This window comes from Amblyraja radiata, chromosome 23, assembly GCF_010909765.2.
Source record: "Amblyraja radiata isolate CabotCenter1 chromosome 23, sAmbRad1.1.pri, whole genome shotgun sequence".
NCBI classification, from domain to species: domain Eukaryota; kingdom Metazoa; phylum Chordata; class Chondrichthyes; order Rajiformes; family Rajidae; genus Amblyraja; species Amblyraja radiata.
The window spans coordinates 4,968,163-4,988,596 of NC_045978.1; the positions used below are offsets into that span (position 1 = coordinate 4,968,163).

Consider the following 20,434-nt stretch of genomic DNA (forward strand, 5'->3'; position numbering starts at 1 on the left):
TTCGATGAGTGCCAAATTTATACCAAATGTAAAGCGGAAAACCTCTATGTGCAATTTAGAAAAATTGAAGAATTACCATGTTGTAAAATATAAAATTCTCAACTAATTAGAATCAGGGAAAGGTTCCTGTGGCTAACGAGTCTAGAATTAAGGAATCTCAGTCTCATTGTAAGGTGTTGGCCATTTATGTTTAAAAAATGGGTATCAATTTGGTCACTTTGAGTTGTTAATCTTTGGAATCCTCCACTAGAGAACTGTACAGTTGAGTCGTGGATATATTTCTGGGAATTGGAGATATGAGGACTGGTCAAAAAAATCGTATTTGATGTTAAAATATTAGCCATGACCTGGTTAAATGGCAGAGCAGCCCACTTGACGGGCCGAGTGGTCTATTCCCATTTCATATGTTCTCTTGCTTAATGGAGATAACATAGTTACAATTTCATTAAACTTTTGTACAAAGATGTCTAAAATTTGCTTCCTATTATTCCCCAGACAACATAAATATTATTATTTTTCCTGAAGGTGTCTGATTCTGTCAGTGGACAAACTGTTGTGGATCCTAAAGGCTATTTGACAGATTTGAACTCGATGATTCCAACACATGGTGGAGATATTAAGTAAGTGTATCGTAATTGTAAGTAAAATATAACTTTGATCATTATCATACATCTAGTTTAACCCGATTTGAGTCCTTGGGATCTTAAAAATATATTTTTAATTTTTAATATTGGTCTACTCTGAAATGAAACGACGCATCAAAATCCGTGGCTTGCCTTGATTACTTAACTTCATTCCTTTCCATCTGAAAATTTCAAGTTAAATCATATAATAGTTAGGAAAATGTTCCTGTTTTGAGGTTCTTGAAGGAAATAAAAATATCCAAAATTCCACAATCGGGCTACGCAGTGTGGCCATATAGGGCGTTCATTGGCGACACAAGACTGCAGATACTAGATTTTGAGCAAACTGCTGGAGGAACTCAGCTGGTCAGACAGCATCTGTGGAAGGAAATGGATATAGACAAGTCTGAAGAAGGGTCAAAACCCGAAAGTAAAGTATCTATTCCTACCTGCCTGGCTCACTGAGTTCATCCAATACTTTGATTTGTTTGCTTAGGAATTAAGTTGATAAGAGTCTGTGTCATACGGCATAGAAACAGGCCCTTCAGCCCAACTCATCTATTCCGACCGAGATGTACCATTTTCGCTAGTCCCATTTGCCCAAGTTTGGCTCGTATACCTCTAACCCTTTCCTAACCATGTACCCGTCTGAGTGAAAAAGTTGCCCCGCCGTTTTGTATTAAATCTTGCCCCTCTCAACTTAAACCCAAGTCCTCTGGATTTTGATTTCCTTACCCGTGATAAAAGACTGCATTCATCGTATCTATTTCCCTCGTGATTTTATACACCTCTATACGATCATTCCTTGGCCTGCCAAGGAATAAAGTCCCCGCCCGTCTAACCTCCTCCGTAGCTCAGCATCTCAAGTCCTGACAACTTTGTAAATCTTCCCTTCACTTTTTCCAGCTTAATAACATTCTTAATAACAGCAGGAAGCTGAAGAAATGAGGCGCTCTTTAATTATCAGCACAGAATTGTCTCTTTTTACACTCTAGACGACTAGATATCTTTAATTTCCTTGCATTGTACTTTAATGGGTTTTAAGCAATACCTACTTAATGTGTTAACTATTTTGTTACAGTGACATAAAAAAAGCCAGATTGCTTCTTAAATCAGTGCGTGAAACCAACCCTCATCATCCTCCAGCATGGATTGCATCTGCAAGACTTGAGGAAGTAACTGGCAAATTGCAAGTGGCTCGTAATTTAATTATGAAAGGAACAGAGATGTGTCCAAAGGTAATCTATATTTTTAGATGACTTGGTATCGAGCTCTGAGCATGCTTTTTCACTTGGGTATTTGATAAGGACTCTATACTCAATACAATTTTAGGTTAATCAAATTATCTCCATTTTTCATCTTGTATGGGGAGACACAGTGGCACAGCGTAGAGTTGCTGCCTCACAATCAATAGAGACCCGGGTTCGATCTGGTTCCTCACAAATTCCAAAGACGTGCAGATTTGTAGATTAATTGGCTTCTGTAAATTGCCCCTATCGTGTAGGACATAGAACTAGTGTACAGGTGATTGTTGGTCGGCGTGGACTCGGTAGGCTGAAAGGCAGCATGTCTGGAGAAAATGGATAGGTGACGTTTTGGGTCAGGACCCTTCAGGCTGTTTGTAAGGAAGAGGAGCTGGAAGCAAGTAAAGGTTAGAACAGATCGGGGCCGGCAACAGATGACGTCAGACAGAGTCATGGATTTATTTTCAGTATGTATTTGTGCATGTTTCTAGAGTGAAGATGTTTGGTTGGAGGCAGCTCGACTACAACCTGGTGACACGGCTAAAGCAGTGGTAGCTAATGCTGTCCGCCATCTGCCACAATCCGTCCGCATATACATACGTGCAGCAGAATTAGAGACTGACATCAGAGCAAAGAAGCGTGTTTTGCGAAAAGGTACAAACCAAGTTTATGTTGGAACATTTTGCATCTTTTTGGTCAAATCGCCTCCATTTACAAATAAGACACCTGGAGTTGGTGACACATTTTTCATTGGCCATCACTTTAATGAATCCAGAGGTAGAATATTAGCTGCAAGGATCCCATCCAAAACAATCCGCCAATTTGAATACACATTCTACATTATTTACTTTTTTAGTTTAGTTTATTGTCACATGTTCCATGGTACAGTGAAAAGCTTTTTGCGTGCTAACCAGTCAACGGAAAACATGATTACAATTAATCTGTCCACAGTGTAGAGATGCATGCTTCTTCCCTGCAGCCATCAGGCTATTAAACACGACAACAAATAAGCTCTGAACTGCAACAGACTTATTGCACTGTATTTGTTCTTTATTGCGTATGTGTGCATGTGTATGCACACACTGAACTTTTTTCCTTCTCCCGTTATGTGCTATGTTTGCATATTCTGCTGTGCTGCAGCAAGTAAGAATTTCATTGTCCTATCTGGGACATATGACAATAAACCACTCTTGACTAACGGGAATAATGTTTAGTGCAAGGTAAAGTCCGGTCCAAGGGTCTTCAATGAGGTCGATAATAGCTCAGTACTGCACTGGATCTACATTTTTAATAAATAATCTTAGAATATTAGCAGCAACGACCCTTCCCAAAATCAACTAGCCAATTTTAAGCTATTGTACTGCACAAAATTATTTTATGTATTCTTTGGGCAAATAATCGTTTATAGATTTTAATATCCTAATGATGATACAAATTTGTTATATTTACAGTAGCAAATCTATCACTTTCAAATAATTATTCAGGCTTCCACCCTATACGAAATGCAGACATATAAATGCAATGAAAGTTTTAAGTATTTTATTACAGACCAGTTAAATTTTCTTTTTGTATATGTGGTGGATAGTTTAGTCAATCTATAATTGTCCAATTGTATAAAACATATTTTCTCCAGCCCTAGAGCATGTACCAAACTCTGTGCGGTTATGGAAAGCAGCAGTGGAACTGGAGGAACCAGAGGATGCACGGATTATGCTCAGTAGGGCTGTCGAATGCTGTCCTACAAGCGTTGAGGTAATTCCCTGGGTCAACGGTTAAAGAAAATAACTCTTTGGTACTTCAGGTAGACTGTTCGTCAAGTTGGGAATCTGATGTTCTTCTGTTTTCTAGCTATGGCTTGCTTTAGCAAGGTTGGAGACCTACGAAAATGCTCGGAAAGTGCTGAACAAAGCAAGAGAGAACATCCCAACCGATCGGCACATCTGGATTACTGCGGCAAAACTGGAAGAAGCGAATGGAAACACTCAGATGGTCGACAAGATCATTGACAGAGCTATAACTTCACTTCGAGCGAATGGAGTGGAAATTAATAGAGAGCAGTGGATTCAGGTAATTACATCTGAACGTGAGCCCCAGCAGTCATTTCTCGGGTTGGATTATCTCTTGAGTTCTATTGTCGGGCGAATCTGATATACCTGCAGTCTGCTAGACCCAGACTAAAATGTAATGGTCTGCTACTCATATGCTTTGCACTGTGAAATAACCAGTAACTAGATCATGTAAGTTATTGGGCCACCAGGTAATGTTATTGATGGCATCAAAGAGCTAACAATGTCACATACCTCACACGAGGATAAGGTCGGAGAAGTGCAAAGCTTTTCCACAAGAATAACGAGATACTTTGACATTTAATGGTTTCCTTCTAATTGAGGATATTTGAGATCTTCGAGTCATGGCTCCGTCTGAACACTATCTAAACCAGCATCTGCAGCCCTTCGTGTCTCATTGTTTGCTTCCTCTGTTTGCCCCTCCTAAAGTTTGCTTAAGAATTTGATTCAGCCACCGACCTTTAACATTTTTAGCCACTTTTCCCTGTGAACTATGAAGAAAGCTGAATTCCCTCGGAGCATCTTGCACGCTGTGGAAGTTCGGATTACTCTACCGATTACAATTGACACGGCAAAGAGAAAAGCAAGAGGAAAAACTAGCATCTTGTGGCCAATGCGTTTCGCTGCTCTCATCAAAATGGATATCAAATCGCACTCAACAAAATTAATCTGATCTTTAGAAATTCATAATCCTAACAACTGCTTTCCCAACTGAGTGGAAATGAAATTTCTAACAATGATAAGCTAATTGTGACATCTTGAGCCATCATTTAGTTAATATTGCAAATTATGAATCGGATAACTGGATGGCTTCCAAGTGTAGGTTTTGAGAAGTCTCACCCAGCAACCTGCATATTTAAAACCTTAGTAATTAATTTTCTACAGTGTCATGCAAAATGAATTTTTGTGTAATCTGAATTTAGTGTATTTTTTATTTTGAGAAATGAATCATAATATTTTTTTCTCCCTGGTAATTGCGTGCAGAACTGACTAGTATGCTTTTGGATGTGACTCACTGCTAAGTTGATCAAAGACACTTTTGATGTTAAAATGAATTTTCTCCAGATGTTATGGCGTCCTTTGAATGTTTTAATTTTTTTTCTTAACACCACTATGATTTTGTTTCAGCTGCCTTTGGTTGTTTTTAAATAACTAGTTCATTCATGTCTTATTTATTATAATGCTATAACAGCGCTATAAATTATATTTTGTGGACATGCCATTGGATTTATTAACAAAACTAACTTTGTTAATGGTGTGTAAAATAGCACCATGCATGTATCTAGGTAGTTCTTAACGAATAACAATCATAGATGAGACCTGCTAGCCAAAAATTACAATCTTTATGTTGGGCATACAGAAGGGAAACAGGCCCTTCGGCCCGACTTCCCATGCCGATCAAGATGCCCCGTCTCCACTAGTCCCACCTACCTGAGCATGGTCCATATTCTTCTAAACTTTCCTATCCATGTACCTGTCCAAATTTCCTTTATATGTTGTTGATATTACCCCCTCTAGCAGCTCCATATGCCCACCACCCTTTACGTGGAAAAAGTTGCTCCGCAGGTTCCTATTTAATCTTTCCCCTCTCACTGTAAACCTGTGCCCTCTGGTTCCCCTCCTCTGGGTATAAAAGCCTCTGCATTGACCTTATCTATTCTCATGATCTTATATATTCTTCTGTCCACTGGTCAAGAGTGGATGAGAGAGTGGGATAACATTGAACTCGTGTGAATGGGTGATCAATGGTCAGCGTGGACTTAGTGGGCCGAAGAGCCTGTTTCCACGCTGCATCTCCAAACTAAAAGCAACCAGAAGTTTAGGTTACAGATACAGACTAGAGTGGAAACAGGCCCTCTGTCCACTGAGTCCACGCCGACCAGCGATCAATTGCACACTAAATGGCCTGTCCCACTTGGGCATCATTTGCGCGTAATTTACGCGGCACGACGCACGTCGCGTGCGTGATCAGTGCGTGGTGACATAGGCAGTCACGCATGGTGCCCCCGGATTTTTGTATGTACAAAATATTTGCGCGCCATATGCGTGACGTGCAAATGACGCCCAAGTGGGACAGGCCCTTAACACCATCCTGCATGCACCAGGGATAATTTTTACAGTTTTACCTAGCCATTTAACCTACAAACCTGTACATCTTTGTGGAGTGTGGGAGGAAACCGGAGCTTCCAGAGAAAACCCACGCAGGTCACTGGGAGAGCCCACAAACTTCGTACAGACAGAACCCATCGTCAGGATCGAACCTGGGTCTCTGGCGCTGTAAGGCAGCAACTCTGTGCTGCCCAGCATTCTTGAAAGAAAGCCAATATTTTTCTTTGTGGTGACTTTCCCAGCAGCTGAGTATGAAGCTGATAATGTTGCAGAGTTGTTGAGTTTCTGAAGCAATTTCCTCTGCAAGATTGTGATATATTGAAATGTTGACATCTTGAAGTAGATTGCAAGGTCCGTGGACAAGAAATGCTTCTGAAATGACAGTTGATCCTCATCCTGCCAAGCCCATTTCTGGAATTAAAGCAATTATATCTGTGGGATTGATGATGCATAGCTGCTGAGATAGGTTTCCTGGGTTCAAGATTGAGATGGTGGCTTCCTGAATGATTTTGCCACTTACAAGCAAGTTTCACTTTCTGCAACATGTAGTTAACAGGAAAATTGACGATATCAATTACAGTGTTCATTCTGGAAAAAAAAATTGTAAGCCTTTTAACTGGAACTAAAGCAACATTAAATGTTATTTTAATACTTGTTTACACTATTTCAACAAGAGCAGCGAGTGATTTAGCGGCAGTAAAGATATGTTTTCGGTTTTCCAATTTCTGCGAAGTGGGGGATTTTTTGAGTTATTCATCAAAAATCAAGTTGCGCTGCAGAAATGGGTCTGCAGTTCACTCGCCACTGCCAAAGCATGTTGGTTGCTTTATCCTATGGTCTACAATTTTGGTCTAATTGTACCATCTGCATAACAAGTCTGACATAAATTTCATAATCAACTCACGAATGTCTGTTCTGGCAGATGTTGAACAGAAATTAAACTGAGAACATTTGCCACATGTCATACTCCAGAACCGCGAAAAAAATGTATTGACTGTTTCCTTTGGAGATAATGTAGTAACGAGAATAGTGATTTGCGCGATTGGTACCTCCTGCAAATCTGGTGCTATTCTCGTTGTTGAACATCTTTGTGTGATCTTTCGTCCTTTCCCTTTGAAGGATGCTGAAGAATGTGACAGAGCGGGCAGTGTTGCCACTTGTCAGGCGATCATTCGAGCTGTTATCGGAATTGGCATTGAAGAGGAGGATCGAAAGCATGCTTGGATGGAGGATGCAGAAAGTGTAAGTGTGAAGGTTTTTGTAGAAAAATACACCTAAAAGGGAACATTAAGATTCATGGTAGATAAAAATGCTGGCTATTAATGTTCAGAGTTTTGTTTGAGTTGAGTTCAATAGCCTGGTGGCTGTGGGGAAGATTCTGTTTCTGAACCTGGACGTTGCAGTCTTCAGGCTCTACCTGAAGGTAGCGGGGAGATGAGTGTGTGGCCAGGATGATGTGGGTCCTTGATGATGCGGCCAGCCTTTTTGAGGCAGCGACTGCGATATATCCAGATTAATGGTTCAACCTATTATATTTTTAGTTTTGTAAATAGTTCCACACCTATTTGTTCCGAAAAATGTCAGATTCTGATTTTCACAATGTAATTTGTTTCCCTCTTTTTATCGTTTCATCTCATAGTGCATTTCTCACGGAGCTCTTGAATGTGCAAGAGCTATCTATGCTCATGCACTCCAGGTCTTCCCAAGCAAAAAAAGCGTGTGGTTACGTGCTGCCTACTTTGAAAAGAATTACGGCACCAGGTACTATGAAGTTGAAGTATAACACCAGCACCGTTGTACTTGGCGAACGTGGTCTGAAATTAACCTCGTTATACTTAAATAAAAAGGCACAAAATGCTGGAGGAACTCAGCGGGTCAGGCAACATCTCTGGAGTACATGGATAGGTGAAGTTTTGGGTCGGGGGCCTTCTTCAAACTGGATTTGTAGTCTGAGATACTTTGTTGGGTTACTTAACTAACATATACAGACTGAATCCAGTTGCTGTTTTTGCATTTAAATAAAGTAGAAGCAAGTAAGATTGTTACCATTGTAAATCTGGATTAGCCAACAATGAAGTGATTTAAGCACTTTTGAAAAGTAGTTCATCATGCCCTGTATTTTCCTTTTATGTTTCCTTTTGCCGTTTCTCATTCATAATGTGCTGCAAATCAGTCCATGGCAGTTTACTCCTGAAGGGAAGAACAATGTGTTGAGATGAAATATCTGTGACTTGAAACATTATTTTCTTTCCAGGGGTGTTAGCGGCGTGTCTTGTTTTTCAGATTTCCAGCATCAGGTTTTATTGATTCTTGTGATCATCTGACCTGGGTGTGCATCACTCTTCCCATGAGAATTCAATGCTTGTTTTTAATCCATTGTTTTATGATTTTCATGTATCTTCCACCTTTAGATTAGATTAAACAGTTTCACAACTTAAAAGTCGGGGAAGAAACTTCCTTGCATTCCTTTTTCATCCTTTTGACCTTGCCTCGATTCAATGATAAGCCCTGGTGTAGAAGAGCAAACATCTTATGAAATAGTTTAAACAGGTGTCCCTTCCAAGGTAGTCCATTTAATAATTTTGGTTTGTAACGGGGCGTAATTGCTTGGTTTGTTAAAGCTGTACAGTATTAGGCAATCAGTTTAATTTACTGTGGAAGTTGATCTGCGTGATCCAGCACTTGGATATGCTCTGAAGGTAGAATAAGTGCTGGAGAAACTCAGCGGGTGCGGCAGCATCTATGGAGCGAAGGAAATGGGCAAAGTTTCGGGCCGAAACCCTTTTTCAGACTGCTCTGCCATTTTCACACTTGATACCTTGAGATTACCTTTTGAGCTTAAGACCTATTTAATAAATAATACACGGTCCTTGGGGAAAATGTTCATGTAGTTTTGACTTTGTTAAAAATCTGGACAGTTGTGCATTGTTCTTCCTTTTGGTGTTAAGTTATTGAATTTTATTAAACAGTTCTAACATTGATAATTAGCAAAAAAAACCCTATAGCTCTGGATGTTAGAAATCAAAGTTAATAAATGATTGAGTGTTCGGATTAGTTTGCATTTGTTGTATTTCATTATCGTGGAAATTGCCAGTACACAGTCTCATTTCTAACAATTACTTAATGTTATGGACAGAAGGAACGGGTGACGTTTCAGACCCTAGTCTGAAGAAGGGTCTCGACCCGAAACGTCACCCATTCCTTCTATCCAGAGATGCTGCCCGTCTCGCTGAGTTACTCCAGCAATTTGTGTCCACCTTCGGTGTCAACCAGCATCTGTTCCTTCCGACACTTAATGATATGAATTGCACAGCAAGAAATGTTACAAGCATTGATTATATCTTTAAACTTTTTGGCTAAAAAATATTTGGGAAGAATTGGATAAGAAAGATTTAGAGGGATGTGGGTCAAATGCGGACAAATGGGACTCGCTTAGTTAGGGCTTCTTGCTCGGCATGGACAGGTTGGGCAGAAGGGATGTTTCTGCGCTCTATCACTTTATGAAGAACTGGGACAGATTGGGACGGTGTCACGTTGATATATTCAAAATATGTGTGGAGGAAGCAGGTTATAAGTGATTAAGAAATTAATTATTAATATAATCAATGCATGGGTGTAAGATGCAAATTAATTTTAATACAGTAAAAGTGTAGGAAACGGCACACACGACTATTGGAATAGTGTCTATCGTGATTTAATAGGAACTCGAAGTGGTAACATTTTACCCAAAGGTATGGAATGAGCTGCTGGAGGAGGCAGTTGAGGTCGATACTATCAAAAGTTTAAGAAACATTTAGATAGGATAGGTTCAGAGGCATAAGGTCCAAATGTAGGCAGGTGGGAGAAGTGTAGATGGGGCATGTTGGCCGGCGTGGTCAAGTTAGGCTGAAGGGTCTGTTTCCGTGCTATATGACTCTGAATATTACGCAAGTTTTCTTGGATTGATGATGAGAGGGATTTTTTTTTTTTTTCAGGGAATCCTTGGAAGGGCTTTTGCAGAGGGCTGTGGCTCACTGTCCAAAAGCAGAAGTTCTTTGGTTAATGGGTGCCAAGTCCAAGTGGTTAGCTGGAGATGTTCCTGCAGCCAGAAGTATTCTAGCCCTTGCTTTTCAGGTCAGTCTGGATGAAAATTAATGGCTTTGCTGAAAATGTGAGACCCAATGTGGAGTTTGCACATTCTCCCTGTGGACGAGTGGGTTTCGTACGAGTGCTCCGGTTTCCTCCCATATCTCATTGACATGCAGCTTTGTAAGTTAATTGGCCTCTGTAAAATTGCCGCTACTGTCCAGGGAGTGGATATAGAAACAGAAACATAGAAAAACAGATGCAGGAGTAGGCCATTTGGCCCTTCGAGCCGGCACCGCCATTCAATATGATCATGGCTGATCATCAGTACCCCTTTCCTGTTTTTTCCCCATACCCCTTGATTCCGTTAGCCCAAACACTCTCTTGAAAACATTCAGTGAATCGGCCTCCACTTCCTTCTGTGGCAGAGAATTCCACAGGTTCACAACTCTCTGGGTGAAAATGGTTTCCTCATCTCAATCCTAAATGGCCGACCCCTTATTGTTAAACCGTGACCCCCTGGTTCTGGGCTCCCCCAACATCTGGAACATTTTTCCTGCATCTAGCCTCTCCAATCCCTTAAGAATTTTATATGTTTCTATAAGATCTCCTCTCATCCTTCTAAATTCCAGTGAATACAAGCCCAGTCGACCCATTCTTTCATCATATGTCAGTCCCGTCACCCCAGGAATTAATTTGGTGAACCTACGCTGCACTCCCTCGATAGCAAGGATGTCCTTCCTCAAATTACGAGACCAAAACTGCATACAATGTTCCAGGTGCGGTCTCACCAAGGCCCTTTACAACTGCAGTAGGACCTCCTTGCTCCTAAACTCAAATCCTCTCGCAATGAAGGCCAACATGCCATTAGCTTTCTTCACTGCCTGCTGTACCTGCATGCTTACTTTCAGTGACTGATGTACAAGCACACCCAGGTCTCGTTGCACCTCCCCTTTTTCTAATCTGATACCATTCAGATAATAATCTAGTTTCCCGTTCTTGCCACCAAAGTGGATAACCTCACATTTATCGACATTAAACTGCATCTTCCGTGCATCTGCCCACTCACCCAACCTATCCAAGTCACCCTGCAGCCTCATAGCATCCCCGCAGCTCACACTGGCACCCAGCTTTGAGTCATCTGCAAACTTGGAGATGTCACATTTATTTAATTCCTTCGTCTAAATTGTTACATTTAATTCTCTCGTCTAAATATGAAAGTAAGATAACATAGAGCTAATATGAATGGGTGATTGAAGGTCGGCATGGACTCGGTGAACTGAAGGGCCTGTTTCCATGCTGTATATGTAAACTAAACTATACTGGTGGCTAACCTGAATTTAAATTTTGAATGAAAACAAAAATCCAGATATATTTTGAAACAGATTATGGATATTTGGATAAGTGTGAATTTTGTATGGCTTTTTTTTTATAGAAGTGTCTCATTCATTTTGTATGATATACAATGAAATTGTATACATCATACAAAATTATATATGTTTTATTGTATTTTGCCAGCAGCAAAATAACTTTCCTTTAAATTATATTTAAAGTACTTGAGACATTTTAAAGTTGAGACATAAAATTGTTTATTTTAAGATGATTTTGCTTTAAAATTGGTTCAGCTACAAAAGATGAGTGAAATATTAATGTATTTAGTAAAGATATTTCTCATGCACTTTACATTTTTGTTATGTAATAGGCTAACCCCAACAGTGAAGAAATTTGGTTGGCAGCTGTTAAATTGGAGTCTGAGAACAATGAGTATGAAAGAGCACGAAGACTTCTGGCGAAAGCTCGGAGCAGTGCTCCGACAGCAAGAGTAAGTTAATGTCGTGGATAAGAAACGCTCAAAGATGTGTGGGTCAAAAGCGACCAAATGTGACTAGTTTAGATGGGGCATTTTGGTCGGCATGGATGAGTTGGGCTGAAGGGTCTGTTTCGTTGCCCGATGACTCTTTTTTTAAATTTTTTTTATTTTATTAGAAGTAAGTACAATCATATGGCACCAAAGTGCCTAATATATATTTTCATAATACATTTTATGTACAACTTCTTTTTTTTTTTTTTGTTACATTGAAAAAAGATTAGAATAAGAAAAAGAAGTTAGATAGTGAAGGATAGAAAGATGTGAAATATATAGTGTGTGAAGAAAGAAAACGAGTAAATGAAGAAAGTTGAGAAAGAGAAAATAGAAAAAATAAAATAAAATAAAAAAGGGAGATCATTATTTATAATCTTGACCAACCCTCGTCCAGTCCTGAAACAGTTGTTTTTTACAATTGTGTTGCACCATATGATTCCAAAAAAACGACGAATGGAGACCAACTCGTTATGAATTGGTCTGATTTATCCATTAGGAAGAATCGCATTTCCTCAAGATGAGCGGTGTCCAACATACTTGCAATCCACATTTTAAGCGTTGGTATTGATGTACCCTTCCAAAATTTAAGTATTAATTTTTTTGCTATTATTAAACCATAGTTAAAGAATAGATTTTGAGATGTGTTCAATTTATTCCCATCTTCCATTACGCCAAATATAATCATTTCAGTATTAGGTTCCATTCTTGTCTTGAATAATTTTGTAAATATTTCAAAAATATCATTCCAAAATCTATAAAGTTTTATGCAGGAAACTAAGGAGTGTGTTATAGTTGCATTTTGGGCTAGACATTTATCACAAGTGGCAGATATATTTGGATAAAATTTGTTCAATCTTGTTTTTGAATAATATAATCTATGTACAATATTAAATTGAATTAGATTATCTTGCATTAATTGAACATTTGTGAATATATATCAAGTATTTTTCCCATGCCCGATGACTCTAACCTGGCACTAATCCATAAGCCATTCCTCTAGCCACTGCCCCTCACTTTTTTTTTTTGTCCACCCTTCCAACTCTATCCCCCACCACCATCACACAGTGTAAATGCAGAGGTGCCTTAGGAATCAGTCCCTGGATATTGGAGGGAAGCCAGCAGTGAAGTAAATTTTCTAATGATTGCTGATTAATTTAGGGACTTCTGTATTTGTCAGTGCATGCACAGGAGTTGCAGACCCTCTGCCTTTTACCAACAGCAAGTGTTGTGTCCATGCTCTAGCAAGGAATAATAGTTGATTTTACACAAACGAGATCAAGAATAATGTAAATAATGTCACACATATCACTAACGTTTATTCTAAAGCCCAACGATGACTGGGCAACACGGTGGCGCAGCTGAAGAGTTGCTGCCTTACAACGCCAGAGACCCGGGTCTGATCCTGACGACGGGTACTGTTTGTACGTTCTCCCTGTGACCCCGTGGGTTTTCTCCAGGTACACTGGTTTCCTCTCACATTTTAAAAACGTACAGGTTTGTAGGTTAATTGGCTGCTGTAAATTGTAAATTGTCCCTGTGTAGAATGGTGCTGGAGTTATGGGATGATCGCTGCGGACTTGGTGGGCCAAAGGGCCTGTTTCCACGCTCTTTCTCTAAACTAAGACTGACTTTTTCATGTCGCTCAGCAAAGAATTAATCCCAATAAAAATGTCTGGAACAGGCCAAGTGATCCATATTTTGGTCTCCAGTTGGCCGGTGCATGCTAATTATATTGGTTTTCCTCTTTTAGCTGAAATAAAGGAGTAATTTCTGGTGATTTTAATGCACGTTGTAGGTTTTCATGAAATCTGTGAAATTGGAATGGGTGTTGGGAGACATTCCTCGTGCACGGGAGTTGTGTGATGAAGCACTTAAGCATTACGAAGACTTTCCGAAGTTGTGGATGATGAAAGGGCAAATTGAAGACCAGGTTGAAAATGCAGAGAAGGCTCGTGAATCTTACAATCAAGGGGTACGTATGATTTGTAGCCATTAAATGTACAATCATTTAAAAAAATATTTACCAGAAATCTTTACATCCACACAAACAGATCATCTCAAATAGTTTTCTAAACCCATGTTAACTTCGCTCCCTTAATATGCATTGTTTTTCCCCCAATATTGGGCGACCTCGTGGCGGAGCTGCTGCCTCACAGCACCAGAGACCCGGGTTTGATCCAGACCTCGGGCGATGTCTGTGTGGAGTTTGTACGCTCTTCTTGTGTGGGCACAGGCTTTCTCTGCACACTCTGGTTTCCTTACACATCCCAAAGACGTGTGGGTTTGTGGGTCAATTGGTCGCCGTAAATTGTCCTTGGTGCGTCGAGAGTGGATGCAAACGTGAGATAACAGAGGCGTGCTGAGCCAGTTGAATGTGATTGAGGCCCAGCAGTATCCTGGGGCTTGGCTGGATTGGGGGCCGTGCCAGTGCATCCAGCAGGTGGACCGAACTTTGCGATTTTTCTTTGTGTAAATGGCGCCAAAATATGGTGACTTGTACACGAGTAAGTTATTTTGAAATAGTATGGAAGAACCATTGAACGTGTGTTCAATGATTGGCATGGACTGGGTGGGCCGAAGGGTCTGCTTCCATGGTGTATCTAAATTCCATGCTGTATCTCTAAAAACTATTAAAGTTAAGTTGCTTGCATTCATACAGTGCCCTCCATAATGTTTGGGATTAAGAACCATCATTTATTTATTTGCCTCTGTATGCCACAATTTGAGATTTATAATAGAAAAAAATTACACGTGGTTAAAATGCACATTGTCAGATTTTAATAAAGGCCATTTTTATACATTTTGGTTTCACCATGTAGAAATTATAGCTGTGTTTATACATAGTCCCCCCATTTCAGGGCACCATAATATTTGGGACACATGGTGTCACGGTGTTTGTAATTGCTCAGGTGTGTTTAAGCTGGAAAAATCGAAGGTAGATAACAATCTGGAGAAACTCAGCGCGTGAGGCAGCATCTATGAAGCCAAGGAATAGGCAACGTTTCGGATCAAGAACCTTCTTCAGATGCGATTGTAATTTTCTATTACAAATCTCAAATTGTGGAGTACAGAGGCAAATAAATAAATGATGGGTCTTTGTCCCAAACATTATGCAGGGTATTGTATGTGAAAAGTCCATGAAATAATGTATTGTATGTGTTTTGTGCACAGTTAAAGAAATGTCCCCATTCCAGCCCCCTATGGTTGCTTCTGTCCAGACTTGAAGAGAAAGCTGGCAACCTTACAAGAGCTCGAGCCATACTAGAGAAAGCACGCCTGAAAAACCCACAGAATCCGGAGTTATGGTATGAAAAACAACATGAGACTTTAATTACCAACACGACAGTGGCAGATGCCTGCGTGATAGAACACAATTTAGTAAAATAGTGCAATGGGGCCTTATGTTGCTTCTGTTTAAAATATTCAATTAAAACAGATTGCTTTTTATTTGCTCACACCGTTTCATTTAATTACGCCTTTGTTTTTCTGTTTTTTTTTTTAACTGAATAGTTTCCTGTTAAATGTTTATATTTTACCAGGTTGGAATCTGTAAGATTGGAATATAGGGCTGGCCTGAAGAATATTTCAAATACATTAATGGCAAAGGCTCTTCAAGAATGTTCAAACTCTGGTAGGTTATTTAAAAGTACAGGATTATAATGTTTACACAGATTATCTGGTGCTTTCATTTAATAAACACATGAAAATTAATTATCATTTTGTTATGTTAGTTGGCTTCCATATTGTTTTAACAAATATATCTATATATAGAAGAGAGCATGCACAGTGTTTAAATAATGTCACACATGTCACTAATGTTTATTCTAAAGCCCAATGACAACTGGACAGCACGACAGTGCAGCGGTAGAGCTGCTGCCTTACAGCGCCAGAGATCTGGGTTCGATCCTGACGACGGCTGCTGTCTGTATGGAGTTTGTACGTTCTCCCTGTGACTGCGTGGGTTTTCTCCGGGTGCTCCGGTTTCCTCCCACACTCCAGAGGCGTACGGGTTTGTAGGTTAATTGGCTTTGGTAGAAATTGGAAATTGTCCCTTGTGTACAGGGATCGCTGGTCGTTGCGGACTTGGTGGGCCGATGGACCTGGTGGGCGGATGGACCTGTTTCCACGCTGTATCTCTAAACTAAACTGAACTAAACATGCTTATGTAAATTATTGACATTGTTGTGAAGCCTGATGTTCTCTGTTTACATAGATTTTGGAGAATTATCCGTATGTTTATATTAATAGTTGCACAGTGGGGTTCACTAACTCCTGCAGTCAGAATAGTGGACATTGTAACCAACAAAAGTTGCCCGAATTGGTGAAGAGCTTGTACAATTTTTCCCCATCATTTATTATTTGCCTCTGTCCTCCACAATTTGCAATTTGTAATAGAAAATTACAATCGCATCAGTGGCAGAACCTATTTTCCTTTGCCTTTTCCCCCTGGAACAGTTGAAATTGGAAACTGGTAATTTGTAAGAGGTTAATTGAAGTGAGAAGTTGCAGTCTTTGAATTTGCACTATAAAATCTGGCAGCAAAACTGTGTTTGCAATAACACTCACTTCCCACCCAGCCAAAAAATATTTTCTTGGTATTGTGCGTTAATCCACATTTCGGGGGGTAGAGGAGAGAGAGAGGGGGGGGGGTGGGGAGATCAAAGGTCATCAAAAGAACAGTATTTTTAAAAAGGGTTTAGGGCTGCCATGGAAATGAGCGCCCGAAACTGCTCCCCATAAAGAGTTTGTGATCCCTGGTATGAACCTCCCCTTCTCTGATATTACTTTGAGGGAATCCTTGTTTACCAACTCTAATGCAATCTAGAAGTTGAAGAATTCTTATGGGCAAGTTTCAATTTCTTTGAGTTAATAATGTGAGCGTGCATAGAAGGTGATACCAAAGCTTTCTGTGGGTTTTTCAGGCGTGCTTTATATCTTTTTAATGAACAGGGGAATTGCATGGCAAGATGGCACCAGAACATGCTGTTCCAGAAGAGGATCCAGTGTCCTTGTGTATAATCCGATTTGACTAGAGAACAAGCATTTCACTGTATCTTGGTACACGTGATCATAAACTGGTGATAAGAAAAGATGGCGCCCTAGCCAGGAGACTCTGTGTGCTGTTCCCAGAAGTGGACCTGCAATAATTCTTTACTATTACTAAAACTCTCATCTTGACCACTTCCTCTCTGCGTTGTAATTAAATTTGCACAAAAATGATCCCCCATAGCGCTACGAATTTTTGCCACCTTACTCGCCATTCTCCTCTGCTGCAAGTCAAATAAGTTTTGTTCCGATCGGTGAAATAGTACAAATGAGGTTCACCAAACTGATTCCTGGGATGTCAGGACTTTCATATGAAGAAAGACTGGATAGACTCGGCTTGTACTCGCTAGAATTTAGAAGATTGAGGGGGGATCTTATAGAACTTACAAATTTCTTAAGGGGTTGGACAGGCTAGATGCAGGAAGATTGTTCCCGATGTTGGGGAAGTCCAGCACAAGGGGTCACAGTTTAAGGATAAGGGGGAAATCTTTTAGGACCGAGATGAGGAAAACCTTTTTCACACAGAGACTGGTGAATCTCTGGAATTCTCTCCCGCAGAAGGTAGTTGAGGCCAGTTCATTGGCTATATTTAAGAGGGAGTTAGATGTGGCCCTTGTGGCTAAAGGGATCAGGGGGTATGGAGAGAAGGCAGGTGCAGGATACTGAGTTGGATGATCAGCCATGATCATATTGAATGGCGGTGCAGGCTCGAAGGGCCGAATGGCCTACTCCTGCACCTATTTTCTATGTTTCTAAAAGTTATGAAGGTTTAAAAATCGTAAAAAAACACCTCTTCCAGAACCCGCTGTCCATAACGCGGCGAGGAGAATAAAAAGCTGAAGGGTGTGTTGAGCAGCCCCCCCTTCCCAACACCCCCCCCCCCCCCCTTCCCTGAGTGGTGGATTATTGCTTTGGGGGAACAGTTGAGTGGTGGAATATTACGTTGGGGAATGGGTTGCGTTGGGTGGACCAGGCCTCCCGTGTGGCTGGGACCCAACGGATCCCACTTAGTCTATTCTTTACTAAAACTAAACTAGTCCGAAGAAGGGTTCCAACCCAAAACGTCATCTTTCCATGTTTATCCAGAGATGCAGCCTGGTCTGTTGAGTTACTCCTGCACTTAATCTCTGGAATCTTTGAGTTCATTGTTTCTGCATTCTCTCAAAACCTCTTACTCTCCCGAAATGTGATGCTCAGAACTGAACAAACTACTCCCAATTGTAGCATGACTTCCTTGTTCTTCTAACCATTTTCTCAACCTGCACCATCATCTTTGGTGAAACGTGCGTATTTGTCCCCAGATCTCCTCGTTCTTACACCAGTTATAGAACTGTTGTCTTTAGTTTGTATTGCCATTTCCCATTCTTGCTACCAAAGTACTTTCAGGAGGCGTATAAATTGTTACACGTTTTAGTTTCTCCAGGGACAGCACGATGGCGCAGCGGTAGAGTTGCTGCCTTGCAGCGCTAGCGAACCGGGTTCGATCCTGAGTGGGTGCTGTCTGTACAGAGTTTGTACATTCTCCCCGTGACCGCGTGGGTTTTCTCCAAGATCTTTTGTTTCCTCCCACATTCCAAAAGCGTACGGGTGTATAGGTTAATTGGCTTGGTATAAATGTAAATTGTCCCTAGTGTGTGTAGAATAGTGTCTATGTGCTGGGATCACTGGTCGGTGCGGCATGCGCACAACATGTTTTAAACTTTATTTTCTAGATTTATGGATTTCTCCCTAGTGCAGTAGTAAAAACTCGAAAAACTGACTACAATTTGGAACAAAATGTGACAATAACCAAGGAAAATGCAGGTTTAAAGATAATGGTTTACATTAATGCTAAGATTATTCTTTTCAATTCAATGATACTTTATAAACTTGGTATTAAAATGGCAACTTCATGTGGGTTATCGTATTGGGTGGAGCAACAGTGGAGTTGCGACCCCACAGCGCCGGAGACCCGGGCTCGATCCTGACTATGGGTGCTGTCTGTATGGAGTTTGCACCTTCTCCCTGTGACCACGTGGGTTTTCTCCAGGTGCTCCGGTTCCCTCCCACACTCCAAAAACGTATAGATTTGTAAGTTAATTGGCTTCTGTAAAATTTTAAATCGTCCATAAAGTGTAGGTTAGTGCTGGTCTATGGGGTGATCATAGGTTGCCACAGACTAGATGGGTCGAAGGGCCTGTTTCTAGGCTTTATCTGTAAAGTGTAAAATAAAGTCTAAAGCGTATACGAGTGGTTAAACTAAAATAAAAGCAAATCAGATTTCCTCATCCAGGAAAATAGACACATTTTTTTTTAAAAACAGGCATTCACAGCAACACCAAGGTTCAAATTTTACTTGGCAAAATGGACTTGATATTTTTAAATAATGAAATTTGATCCTCGTGAACTGATTCAGTTTATATTTTGGCCTTGCAGCGAAATAATATGAGCGTATCCAGTTAGCTTGGCAATTTTGTCCACTTTACCTTGTCATTATGTCAAATAGCTCGTTACACTTGGTTGCATTTGAGAGAGGTTTTCTTTCATTTCCTTTAGAAATTTGGTTTGCTTTTGCTGCGTGTAATTTAATACGAGTGAAGCAACGTGTTTACAGTGATCGATCAAGGTCCCGCATTCAAAAATTCCCACAGCAAATGACCCATTTGGAGTTTTTAATGTGTGGGCCAATATTTATTTAGGCTGATGCTTGGGAAGCAGCAGTATCAGTTAACACAAATTTTGTTTGACTGTTACCTGAGCATTCGTTCAGGTTTGTTTAAATCGATGTTTATGTCAAAGTTTAGTTGCAGTTTAATTGCAGAATTAATTTAGAGATTTAATTTGCATTTTGGATTTTTCAATTAGCCTGTCACCTGAGCCCAACAGCTGCCATACCAATGTTAGAACCATTTTATTCTTTAGCCTGGCTTGCTTATCTCTTTAAAAAGATGTAGGATTATGAAAAGGTGACAATGAGGGGACTGGCAGAAAGTGGAGTCGCTGAGTCCCGACACATTGGTATGGCATTAGTTTATATAAATGTATATATTTAAATATAAGATTAATTCATGCTATGTACTAATAGCATCCAACTTGTGAAAATTGAGAAATCAAATTGAAAAAGGTTTGGAATAATGTTGCTGTCTATCTCTGATAATAGTTGACTAACATTTATGGAGGGAATATATAATAATTAAAAGGCTGTACAAAAGAGCAGAGCAATGAGTCCAGCTGAATGGTTGCACCGAAGGAACTCAGTGTGAATAACATTCTTTGTTCACCGAGACATGAATGTGCTGTAGCTACGTGGAACCGAAGCAGCTTTCGATTTAACAAAATGTAGCAATGTTACAAAATTTTGAGATTTTAAAAATCAAGTCTGCAATTTATCCCATCAGATAAAGCATTAAAATAAGTTTAATTTGACACATAATTCAC

The 20,434-nt window shown here is 40.1% G+C and overlaps 1 protein-coding gene across 1 annotated transcript in view; it reads left to right on the plus strand.

Annotated features, from left to right (window-relative positions):
* The window catches only part of prpf6 (pre-mRNA processing factor 6), a 44,684-nt gene that overhangs the window by 15,857 nt on the left and 8,393 nt on the right, over window positions 1-20,434 (plus strand). Inside the window, exons 7-18 of the mRNA XM_033041411.1 lie at window positions 526-620; window positions 1,705-1,861; window positions 2,359-2,521; window positions 3,501-3,619; window positions 3,716-3,934; window positions 7,162-7,284; window positions 7,682-7,803; window positions 10,017-10,155; window positions 11,810-11,929; window positions 13,767-13,943; window positions 15,143-15,276; window positions 15,511-15,602. Of these exons, the coding sequence (XP_032897302.1) occupies window positions 526-620; window positions 1,705-1,861; window positions 2,359-2,521; window positions 3,501-3,619; window positions 3,716-3,934; window positions 7,162-7,284; window positions 7,682-7,803; window positions 10,017-10,155; window positions 11,810-11,929; window positions 13,767-13,943; window positions 15,143-15,276; window positions 15,511-15,602 (1,660 nt within the window). The remainder of the gene's footprint in view (window positions 1-525; window positions 621-1,704; window positions 1,862-2,358; window positions 2,522-3,500; window positions 3,620-3,715; window positions 3,935-7,161; window positions 7,285-7,681; window positions 7,804-10,016; window positions 10,156-11,809; window positions 11,930-13,766; window positions 13,944-15,142; window positions 15,277-15,510; window positions 15,603-20,434) is intronic.